The sequence below is a fragment of the Malaclemys terrapin genome, chromosome 1 (genome assembly GCF_027887155.1).
Source record: "Malaclemys terrapin pileata isolate rMalTer1 chromosome 1, rMalTer1.hap1, whole genome shotgun sequence".
NCBI lineage: Eukaryota > Metazoa > Chordata > Testudines > Emydidae > Malaclemys > Malaclemys terrapin.
The window spans coordinates 325499153-325511900 of NC_071505.1; the positions used below are offsets into that span (position 1 = coordinate 325499153).

Consider the following 12748-nt stretch of genomic DNA (forward strand, 5'->3'; position numbering starts at 1 on the left):
GCCATAAAACTTCTTTGCTATACATCATAATGCACAAGGAGGCCAAATTAAGAATTGCAACCTCAATTCTGGCATTTCCTAATTTCTGAGTGCTTCACGTTTCAATCTTGAATGTAAAGCTTTTGTAGCTTCCTACGTTTTTAAAAAAGCAAGCTGAAAAAAAAAAAACCCCAGAAATTTCATCATGTGGAACCATAATAACCTCCACATGTTTCACCAATAGGTTTGGAACCTTTAGATCTACAACACAAAGCTCTGCCATTTGACCTAAGGCAGTAACCAATAGACATCCTCTATGTAGATCAGCCACTCAAGGAAAATAAGACACATTTTACCAGTGGGTTTTACAGATATTTGCTGACAGCAGAGAACATTGAAACTCAGGAATCCCAGGTTCGATTCCATGTTTTGGACTGGAGAGATCTCTAGTGGCTAAAGACCCTTCCCCTTCTGCCCCTTCCTGTCTTAGTCTTCATCTCCCTCCCCAGCTTTTGTAAGTCTCCACCACAAAGCTACTTTCTTCTCCTCCACCACCAATGCAACTGGAGCATTAAGATCACTGGACAGACAATCTTCCTAGTGACACCACAGCAGCCCCCAGTAGCTCAGAGGGGCAGCTGCAGGGAAATTCCTGCTCAGCCCTTCAGCCCCAGCATGGAGCATGCTCAGTCATGGTGGAAAAACAATGTATTTTCCCTAATGTTGTTCCTGGAATTGGCTGAACCATTTTATCCAAAACTTTCTAATAAATAAATCCAGGCTGAGCCAGACACCCAACATGAAAATTTTTATCCTAAATGGTTAAAGTTTGGCAAAGTTATAAGCAACCAAAACTGCATCTTATAGCAGGAAGTATTAGGCAACCCTAATTAAAGGCACCACGGGTAGCACCACTTATAAAAGTTTTCCATATACAAACAGCAACCAGATACTTTTAGATTATTAAAAGTGGCTGGCTGAGGGAACCCAGGAGATGCAGTGAATCAGTCTTATGGGCTGCCACCACTGGCGGATCTGCTATGGAACCCCAGACAATTAAAGCCATCAAGGAGTAAACACCAGGGAAGGAGAAGAACTACTTGAGCTAAAGGACAGTGCTAATGTAATGCCGGTCATTGGTGGGTGGGATCGAACCTGGGGCCTCTAGGAGTTTAAAGCATGAGCCTCTACCGCATGAGCTAAAAGCAACTGGCTCTTAGCTAAGGCTGAGAACAGACTCATTAATTGCTCTGTAAGTGGTCTTGGTGGCACTAGATGGGACAGAACACCACACCCAGAAGGGGTGTGGGTTACACTAGCACTAGAACAAATGGGTATAAACTTACCATGAATAAATTTAGGCTGGAAATTAGAAATAGGTTTCTAACCGTCAGAGGAGGGAGGTTCTGGAACAGCCCCCCCAATAGGAATACTGGGGGAAACAATGTAATTAGTTCTAAATTAGAGCTTGATAAATTTATGATTGGGATTATCTGATGGGGTTGCCTGAAAAAGCAGGAGATTGGACTCGATGACCAGTATGGATTCATACCTGAGGTCCCTTCAGGTATGAATCCATAAATTTGGGGGTCATACTCTATGACTGGTGAATTGCTAATATAGTACCTATTTTTAAGAAAGGGAAAAAAGTGATTCTGGAAATTACAGGCCCGTTAGTTTGACATTACAGCTTACAATGGGTCATACTGAAAGGTGAACTGTCAGGCTGGAGGGAGGTTACTAGTGAAGTTCCTCAGGGATTGGTTTGGGGACCAATCATTTAACATTTTCATTCATGACCATGGCACAAAAAGTGGGAATGTGCTAATAAAAAGTACAGATGACAGAAAGTTGGGAGATATAGCCAATACGAAAGAGAACCAGAATATCATACCAGAAGATTTGGAGGACCTTGAAATTTAATAGTGCAAAGTACTAGGTCATGCACTTAAAGACTACAGTGAATATTTCTGCTATAAGCTGGCCTCATATCAGTTGGATGCAACAGAAGAGAGGAATGACCTGGGTGTATTGGTTGATCCCAGGACAACTATGAGCCGCCAATGTGATGCAGCCATGAAAAAGGCTAATGCAATCCTAGGGTGCATCAGGTGAAGTATTTCCAGTAGAGATAGGGAAGTGTTATTGACATTAAAAAAAGTCACTGGTGAGACCTCATCTGGAATGCTGTGTGCAGTTCTGATATGTCATGTTTAAGAAAGATGAATTCATACTGGAACTGGCACAGAGAAGGGCTACTAGGATGATCAGAGGAATGGAAAACCTACCTTATGAGAAAAGCTTGGCTTGTTTAGCCTAATAAAATGAAGGCTGAGTAGAGATATGATTGCTCTCGAAATACATCAGAGGGATAAATACCTGGGAGGGAAAGGAATTATTTAAGTGCTAATGTTGATGTAACCCATGCCTGTTGGGTGTGGTGCTCTTTCCCCCTCTAGTGGCACCTAGATCACCTAGAGATTAATGAGTCTGCTACAGCCTTGGCTAGGAGCTTTTAACTCATGCAGTAGAGCAGTGGTCCCCAAACTTTTTACCTCACGTCCCCTCTTACCCCTGTCCTCACACACTCCATGGAGGCGGGAGCGAGGCCATGGCTCCGGGAGAGTGGGAACATGGGCAGGGGTAAATAGACCAAGGCTGGGGCCAAAGCTGGGGGTTGGCAGGGGTAAGTGGACCCTCGGCGGGGGGCTGACCCTTGTCCAGAGGCCAAGGCCTGCAGCAGAAGCTGGGCACAGAGCCCCAGGCATAGGATGGGCAGCCAGGACCCTGGGCACAGAGCCGGTAGCCATGGCTGGGAGCCAATCCCCGGGCACGGGGCCAGCACGCAGGACCCCAGATATGGAGCAGGCAGCCAGGAACCTGGGCACAGGACCAGTAGCCATGGCCAGGAGCAGATCCCCGAGCAAGGGGCCAACAGCCGGGACCCTGGGCACAGGGCCAGAGACAGAAGTGGAGCTGGGCAGTGCTCCCTCCCTGCCCCGCTGTGGGGGCTGGTCCGAGCCCCAGCCACACAGCCCGGAACATTACTCTGCACTCCCCTACGGGGCGCACCCCCAGATTGTAGACCTCTCCAGTAGAGGTTCATGCACTAAGCTTTTGTGCAGGGGTGGGGAACCTTTTTTCTATAAGGGGTCATCAAGCCACAGAAAAAGTCAGTTGTGGGCTACACACAGCCTTGGGGGGGGGCGCAGAGGCTCGGGGCTTGTCTCCACAGCACAGTGAGCTAGCGCTCATGACTCCAGCCCCGCGGGAGGGCACAGAGGCTCGAGGCTTCCCCTAGGCTCCGGGGTGAGGCCAGAAATGAGGGGTTCAGGGTGGAAGAGGGGGCTCTGGGCTGGGGCAGTGGGTTGGGGTGCAGAATGGGGTAAAGGCACCAACTGGGGGTAAGGGCTCTGGGGTGGGGCTGGGGATGAAGGGTTTAGGGTGTAGGAGACAGCTATGGGCTGGGGCCAAGGGGTTTGGAGTGCGAGAGCAGGATCAGGGCTGGGGCAGGGGGTTGGGGTGCAGGAGGAGGTTCGGGGTGCGAGCTCCAGGAGGGAGTTTGGATGTGTGTGGGGTTCCAACCTGGGGCAGAGGGTTGGGGGGCAGGTGGGAGTGCGGGGTCTGGGAGGGAGTTTGGGTGCAGGAGGGGGAGACTTGCAGCAGGCTGGATTAAATGAAGCAACGGGCTGGATCCAGCCTGCAGGCGTAGGTTCCCTATCCCTGCTTCAGAGGTCCCAGGTTGGATCCCACCTGCCAATGACCGGGGTCTATCAGAGTTACATCGACACAAGAACAAATGGATATAAACTGGCCATCAACAAGTTTAGGCTTGAAATTAGACAAAGATTTTTAACTAGCAGAGGAATGAAATTTTCAGAAGCTGGGAATGGGCGATAGGGCATGGATCACTTGATGATTACCTGTTCTGTTCATTCCCTCTGGGGCACTTGGCATTGGCCACTGTCCGCAGACAGGATACTGGGCTAGATGGACCTTTGGTCTGACCCAGTATAGCTGATCTTACGTTCTTATGTTCTGAAATAGCCTTCCAAGGGGAGCAGTGGGGGCAAAAAAACTAACTGGCTTCAAGATTGAGCTGGATAAATTTATGGAGGGGATGGTATGATTGCCTGCAATGGCATGTCGTCAATCTGCGACTGCTAGCAGCAAATATCTCCAACGGCCGATGATGGGACACTAGATGGGGAGGTCTCTGAGTTACTACAGAGAATTCTTGCCCAGGGTCTGGCTGGGGGGTTTTGTCGACATGCTCAGGATCTAACTGATCACCATATCTGGGGTGAGGATGGACTTTTCCCTCAGGTCAGATTAGGAAAGAACCCAGGAAGGTTTTGCCTTCCTCTGCAGCCTGGGGCTTGGGTCACCTTGCTGGTTTAAATGAGTGTAAATGGTGGGTTCTCTGTAACTTGAAGTCTTTAAATCATGATTCGAGGACTTCAGTAACTCAGCCAGAGGTTCTGGGTCTATTACAGGAGGGGCTGGGTGAGGTTCGGTGGCCTGTGATGTGCAGGAGGTCAGACTAGATGATCACGATGGACTCTTCTCGCTTTACAGTCGGGGAGTGAGCCTCCCACCCCAGGTAGACAGACTCACACTAGCTCCGCTCGAGCTAGCACGCTGAAAATAGTAGCATGGGTGGCAGCTCAGGCCAGCCACCCGAGTCCAAGCCCACCTGGCCCCCTGATCTGAGCGTGGGTTCTAGCCTGAGCCGTTGCCTATGCCACAACATCCACACTGCTATTTGAGCTAGTGCAAGTCTATCTACTTGGGCTGGAAGCACGCTCCCAGCTGCAGTGTAGACATACCCATCCAGTGCTATGTTCCTAAATCTGGGCCTCATCCATCTCTGCAGGCAGGTGGGATGCAATTTGCACTTTTCTTCAGCCCAGGGGGTAGCTGCACCAGAGTTGGAAAGATTCAACAACTTCAAATTCCTGCCGCAGTGAAGCAAGCCCCAAATTATGGTTGTTATTATTTATTGCCTAAAGTGCAAAACAGATAAAGAGGGATTCCCTTTCCATTCACAGTCTGAGGTGTCCATAATACTCTGTATCCACAGAGATGATGTTCAGGGTCTTCTCCCTTTCAGATGCTGCTCTCTGTGCTGCTGGCTGCGCTGGGAGCTGCAGGAGGGGTATATTGTGTGGTCATCTCATCCTTGGGATTAATTAGTGGGCCTCTTTGTGACACTGGTGATGGACTCTACATCTACCCTTTCCGGAATGACACATTGACGTAAGTATGACGTACTGACTCTTTCAAATTGCAAGGGCCAATTTTTGCACTCTTCTAACAGGAAATCTAGGTTTTTCTTAAACGAATTGATGTTCTGCGCTATCAAATCCTGAATCTGTATTATTCTGAGCGAGCAGGCCCCAGCCGTCCTTCACTTGGTCCAAGTTCTCTGGCTCATTCTCTGGGAAGCTGCCTGCTTTAGTTTTGGAGGACATGGGTGCTTTGTTTCTGTTGCGCTATTGACCAGACTTGTGTGATGGCTGTGCAATACTTTCATGGGACTGTATGAGACTTGAGCCTTGACTCCTATTAAAGTCAAAGGGAGTCACATGGCTAAAACATCACACAGTTGGATGGGAATCTGCCAAATTGAGCTCTCTCCCACATCCCTCTGAAAAGCAATGCAAAAATCTCTCCATTAGCTTTTTGCAAGTGAACCCTGACAACATCTTGTAAAGTAGACTGGAGAATTCTGATGAAACTGGGTGAGATATTGCAACAGATTATGGGCACATTTCTGATATTCTGTGGACTTCTGTATTTTGCCATTAAAATTGTCCTGAAACAAAACACAGGATCTTATGCAAGCAGCCATGTAATGCAAGCCTAATGCTCCATGGCCCTGCACCTTAAGTTGTCAATTACACCTTTCCAAAGTGGGTACAATATGCTACCAGACCACTATGTTAGAGTTTAACATTCACTTTACACTTTGAAAATGACTTCTAAAGATACCAAGGAGAGAATCAGGCCCAATCTTTGAGGTACAGCTCTTAACAGATGAAGTCTTTTTGAATCACTCTTCATAATAAGTTGTCAATTATTTTTTCTACTTACAGAGACAATTATTTGTTTAATCAGACAACATGGAGCATTTGCAAAGAACCTGAAAACGTTATTATGTGGAATATTGTCTTGTTCTCTCTTCTCTTGGGGATTGGTACAATTGAAGCTGTTCTTTGCTTTATTCAAGTCATCAATGGACTTATTGGATTCATATGTGGCACATGCATGAGGAAAAGAAAGGTGAGTATCTGATGTAAGATATCACAAAGTAAATATTATTTTACTAGTTTTTCAGACTCTATAATTTTAGCCCCACTTTTGACAGAACCATAGTAAATTGTCCTGATAGTGTATAATATCAGATATGTAAACAAATGATGCAAATCTCAAGGACTTTTTAAATAGTTGGACAAATAATGAAAAGTAATGCCCCATTTAAAAAACATAACACTATTTATTCCCACATGGAGAGGGGACAAAGGGTCTGATGCTGTGGTTATTTAGGACTACCTTTTCAAAAGCGACTAGTGATTTGGGGAATCTCAATTTGCAGGTACTGAATTTGAGCTACATAAAAATATCTGATTTTCAGATAATACTTAGCACCCACCCTCTTAAAAGCAAGTGTCTGAGGGTGGGCACTCAATAACTGAGGCACCCAAAGTCATAAGTCACTTTTCAAAATGTAGGGATTAAAGCCCATCTATGGACATACAGGTTTCAGGGTCATGTTATCTGTGGGTTGTAATGAGGCAGAAAGCTTTTCTTGGCTTGCAAGTCTCTTCTTTTGCAAGAAAAACACCTTTACATTTTGATTTCTCTCCACAAGGAGGTTGTGTGTTTTTTTTTTTGCCATTCATTTTAACTTACTAAGATTCCTGTAGCAAGCCTGATATCCATCTGGAACTTTAATTAACTTGACATTCTTTCCTTCCTTGCCTTTCAGACACATATTGCTGGAATGTAAATCACCTACAAAGAATGCTAGTGACAAGCATAGACCTGCGAGGATTCACGTATAATCATAATGTGTTGTGCTGTATTTGTGGGGAGAGAGGGACCTCAAGATGTTCAGGAGTTTCAGAACAACTCCAGAATATTTTATAAAGATATCTGGATGGGGGGTGGATTATCTAGAACTTTTGAGGTCAAAGATTCTTTTTTGTCTCCTCTAAGTACCCAGACTAAATCTCTGGTATTGGCAACATGATGCTGTCTTTTCAAGAGTGCCTGGCATATATAAACATTCAATCACAAACATTCTCCAATTAAAATTCACTGCTTACCCCGCAAGTGCTGCCCTATGTAGTAAGCATGTCACTTTGAAGTGCTGACTGTTGTATATGGGAATCTGGACTGAATGTAATCATTGCCAATATAAAGATTTATCAGCTTTACTGAATTCATCCATGCTGGTTGGATGTCTAAAGTTGCTTATTAATACTCCCCAAACCCTGTCCTGGCCCTGTGTAAAACTGGAATGGATTCTCTGGCAGTGCTCTGTCTATGTTTGCAGTGTCGTTGTAACCGTGTTGGTCCCAGTATATTAGAGAGACAAGGTGAGTGAGGTAATACCTTTTATTGGACCAACTTCCGTTGGTGAAAGACACAAGCTTTCGAGCTTACACAGAGCTCATCTTCAGGTCATGCTCTGTCTGTTTCTATCACTTTGGTACATAAGCACTGGTCTTCAGTCATTTAAAGGTCTGGCTCAGAAAGGGTATTTTCAGGACCTAGCAGTAGCAATGTTGCTTAAATAGTTCCAATATTTGTAGCACATGGAGGCCCTGTGTAGCAGGCAGTTGGCCAGTATCTAACCTGCTTTAACCTCTGTGGAGCCAGCCTCCACTCACACTTCTGTGTGTGCTGTAGTAGGCTGTGGTGGTCTATAAAGTGCCAATGCTCCACTGAAAATCAACACTTCAAAGGCATGTTATATAGCAACCAACTAGTCAATAACTAGCCTCCTAAAAATGTCAGACTCACTTCCAGGGGAGTCTGATATGAACATCCTAGTGTAGAACATTTTCATACTCAGTATTTAATTTTTTTTAAATTGCATTTCTGATCATTCTTGTGCACGCTTTTCTGAGAAGCTAGCCCCAAATGGCATCATTCTCAGTACTACAGCAAGCATTGAACCCACAAAGTGCTGCGTGTGAGATCAAGCCCTAAATGCTAAATCCGTGTGATTGCTAAAATCTGTGATTTCAGGAGTGAATTCTTTGTCATTTTATTGGCCACTTCAAAGGTTACTTCCTACAGTTGCCACTGATTCTTCTGCTTAAGACAAAAAGTAGTAAGATATTTTACATATATATCAGAAGCTCTTCAAAACTGCATAACTGTAAAGTTAGGTTACTTTGGATCTGTTTTGCAAAAGGAGAAACCTTTGTTTCCTCTTTCAAAAATGTTTTGACTACGGCATTTGATCACACAAACGGGCATTTTTCCCTGTGCCCATTAGGAATTTGCACACAGAAGTATCCGGTCACTTGTGCTGTCACCTGACATATGCATGCAGATCCCTCATTTGAACAAATAAATGCTGGTTATGTTCAGGCAACAGGTGTATTTTAGGGGGTGCAACTTAAGCACCAATATTTGAAATTTTTGCCCATCATGTTTTAAAGTATATTCTCTTAAATAAAAAGCATGAGAGAAATACACAGGTTGGCCGAGGTTTTCAAACACAAATAAAGGATTTGGATGCATCCAAATTCTTTAAGTGGCTCCGAAAGTTCCACCTTCACATGCAGTGAAGTATGCAAGGGGCTATGATCAGAGATGAGGGTCACAGTACTACTGTCCCTTTTACTGCAGCAAGCTTTTTATTTTAAAACTGCTGAAAAATGAAATAAAATGCGGCGCTTTCTTTGGCTAAATTGTGTAAATTTTGTCCTTTCACTGCATGAAAACCCACTGCAGATTACCCTACATTTTACAATGTAAATGGGTTGCTTATTATCATGTCCTGAGAAATGTACTGCTGCTGTAGAGTGACCTGTATGAACGTTCTTCTAGTGTATTAAACCCTTTGAGCCTGATTCTCAGTTACACTAAGGGGCCATAGTGTAACTGAGAATTCAGGCCTTTGTTCCTAGCACTTCAGCAGTGCTTCACAGCCAGTGTGCGATCAAATGGTTCACAGCCACTGTGCTGCAGCCATTCGTTTATGCAGACAGAACCTGCTAGAAACCAGCTCCTTTCACCCACCTCTCCTCTTCACGCAGGTCCATGTGTCTGCCCCACCCTACACAAGTGTCATGAAGGCCCTCTCCTAGGCCAGCTGGCCTGACCCTCGCCTGACTTTAAGCCGATTCCCCTTTCCTTGCACCACTCAACTCTCCAGACATGCCCTTAGTGCTGCTTGCTTCACTACTGCCTGCCTGCTTCAGCAGCATTTACTATCTGCTACTCCCACTCTCCTGTTTCTTGCCTACCCCTCTGCTCTGGCTTCTGGCTGCTCCTGCTCCTAGACTCACCCTCCTCCATCACTCCAGCTCTGACACAGCCAATCATCAGCCACCTGACCACCCCGCACCCACTCTACCCCAACTAGCCTCCCACTTAATGCTATTTCTCCCCACCTCCCAAGGAAACCAGACATTAACTGGCTGGAACAGGTTACACTCTATTATGAAGAGCTGCCTCGTTAGATGTTGTTGCTTCAAATGAGTTTCTGCAGTGGAAGCAAAGTAAGTGAACAGGCGGCTTGCTGCTAAGAGTTCGGTTGCAAAGAGGGGAGATGTTAGGGAAAAGCCTATCTTGAATATGGGTCAGGCAGGAGCTTTGGCACAGGGGAACTGCTTTGTATGTGTAGCTGTGACAATGAAACTTGGGAGAACTTATTGGAAAAGCGTTTTCAAGGAAAAGCTGCTTTGAAACTCATGTAAAGAAACAATAACTAATTAGACAACTCTTCATAAAACACTATAATCTCTTACATTGCATCACAGCAAGGAGGAAGGATAAAACAATCACTAACAAACTCTACTGAGCCTGTAGGAAAAACGTTAACTCTGTTAACAAGGGAACCTAGACTCTGTCGGAACTGGGCAAATTATTCATTGTGAATACAATTTCTTTGCAAATTTACCCTTTTCTTCTGTTTGCAAATTATTCCTGTGCTGACCCTGACTTCTGTCGCTTTTTTCATTCTTCAGATGTATTTGTCAAGTAGTTTAGGCAAACAAATTTCAGCCTATCAGATATTCATGAGGAATCTACTAGGACTGGTCACTTGAGTCACATGGTATCATTTCTGCTCCCTGATTGGATGACTGAAACTTTTTAAACAGGAGGAGAAGAGATGATGAAAAAAACACACTTCTAATGTTCTGATGAATATACAGACACTGTGGTCACTAGTGGGGAGTAGGGTTGCCAACCCTCCCAGTCTCGCCGTGAGTCTCCCAGAATCAGGCTCTATCTCCTGGAAGCTATTGAAGCCAAACCAGGAGATTTTAGGTGCTAAAAGTCTGGCGGCGCAACGGGGCTAAGGCAGGTTCCTTGGCTGCCCTGGCCCCGCACTGCTCCCGGAAGAAGCCAGCATGTCCCTGAGGCCCCCGGGGCAGGGCAAGGGGTCTCTGCACGCTGCCCCCACCCTGAGCACCTACTTTGCAGTTCCCATTGGCCGGGAACTGCGGCCAATGGGAGCTGCGGGGCTAGTGCCTGCGGGTGGGTCAGTGCACGGAGCCTCCCTGCCTCCACCCCCACTTAAAAGCCGCTGCCAGAGGGATTTGCTGGTCATTTTCGGGAGCCACCCAAGGTAAGCGCCTCCCACACCCCAACTCCCTGCCCCAGCCCAGAGCCTGCACCCCACACCCAAACTCCCTCCCAGAGCCCGCACCTCCTCTGCACCCCAACTTCCTGCCCCAGCTTGGTGAAAGTGAGTGAGGGTGGGGGAGAGTGAACAACAGAGGGAGGGGGGATGGAGTGAGTGCGGGTGGGGCCTAGGAGAAGGGGCGGGGCAGGGCAAGGGTGTTTGGGTTTGTGCGATTAGAGAGCTGGCAACCCTAGTGGGGATGAAACCTAGGTCTTTTAGCACCAAACCCACAGGCTCTACCATTTTACCTGAAGGAGTAACTCCTTCAGCTGTGAGTATGTAACAGGCTGTTATAATTGCTGGGGCCAGCTATTAGAGGGAGGCACAATCACACACCACAGCCAGTGCATTACACGCATATTTCTGAAACCTTCAGCAATCGTGAAGTTTAAATGAATTCCCAGTAGCCACTCAAACACTTGAGAATGATTAATATTAGGGCCCTGTACATGACTGTGAACCAAACCCAACATTTTTATTCACAAAAATATATGCCAACTACTTTGTGGCTTATTTGACCAGCTCTTCTCCCAGCTCAGGAATAGTCTGTTAGAGCCAGGCAACCAGACATCAAAGGGAAGATGGCAGCCCCTCGATTCAGATAGTCGGAATCCACATGGCTATTGAAGACAGTTTCTCTGACCTCGGACAACTCCGAGTGCGATGTCGTTATTAAGAACTGGTATAGCCAGGAGATCAAACAATTCCCTCACGTAAAGGGGTCAGGGAGGCAGATCAGTGATTACACAAGCATGTATTCAGAGTGTGAGAGAGAGAATCCAGCAGACATGTGCAAGCTCCAGGGGTTCTACTGACCTTAACAAGCCTAAAACGTCCATCCTGATCAGCTCACATAAACAGTCACTGAAGGTTTTGCTGCCTGGTGACCGTCTCTATGCACAAGTCAGCCCTGCTTGTGCCAGCACTCAGAGAAAGAAACTGACCTGTTTGATCTCTAGCATAAGTAAGAAAAGCTAAGAGTATTTCTGTAATCTCTCTGTTACAAGTTCTCCTGCATTAGAGGTGTTTAATGTAACGTGTATGTGCTCATGTAAATCACTATTTGTTTGTCTTATCCACGGTGGGATCATTTGTTTTATGAATATCTGTAAATATTAAATATTATTCTAAAGGTATTTTCTAATTTGATTTGTGCTAGGGTGACCAGATATCCCAATTTTAAAGGGACAGTCGCTATATTCAGGGCTTTTTCTTATGTAGGCATCTATTATCCCTCACCCCCGTCCCAATTTTTCACACTTGCTATCTGGTTGCCCTAGATCCTGATGGGAACCTTGGCTGTGATCGTTTCCAAAGGGAGCTAGGGGACTGAGTAAGAACACAGTCCCCTGGGATTTGCGTGTGTCTAGAGCTCAGGCCTGTAACTGAGTAGCTGATCCATTATATGAAACTGGGCTCAGCTCCACTGTTCCAGTTCAGGTGCTCCCAGATGGGCCAAATAAGTGGGCAGGGCAGCACCTGGGGTCTATAGGAGACCCGGTGAGAAAGAGACCCAGAGAGGCTAAAACAAAGGGAATGAACTTTACTAGCAGAAAGTTTAAAGATGGGTGTATTTATATCTTTATGGAGAACAGGTGCACGCAGTTTTAAATTTTGGAGTATATGGTTTGATAATAAACCTACTTGGAAGGGCCATATAGAAAGTATTATAAACAAATGTAAAGGTAGGATTAATCTACGTAAAAGTATTGCTGGTAGCAGATAAGAAAGTCCTGATGATGTTAGATAGAGCGTTAATAAGATCAGTCATAGATTACGGGTGTCAAGCATTGAGTTCTGCATCTGGATTGGACCTTAAGAAGTTAATCAGTTCAAGCTCAAGAGCTATGAATTGCAGGTAGTGCATTTCTTAGGACACCTCTGGGTGTAATGTAG

General features: G+C 45.7%; 1 protein-coding gene across 3 annotated transcripts in view; it reads left to right on the forward strand.

Moving 5' to 3' along the window:
* LOC128830026 (transmembrane 4 L6 family member 1-like) overlaps window positions 1-11988 on the forward strand; it is a 31580-nt gene extending 19592 nt beyond the window's left edge. For all 3 annotated transcript variants that reach the window (XM_054015638.1, XM_054015637.1, XM_054015639.1), the window contains exons 4-6: window positions 5093-5238; window positions 6078-6264; window positions 6971-11988. In XM_054015638.1, the coding sequence (XP_053871613.1) occupies window positions 5093-5238; window positions 6078-6264; window positions 6971-6991 (354 nt within the window). In that variant the 3' untranslated portion in view covers window positions 6992-11988. The remainder of the gene's footprint in view (window positions 1-5092; window positions 5239-6077; window positions 6265-6970) is intronic.
* The last annotated feature ends 760 nt before the right edge of the window (window positions 11989-12748 follow it).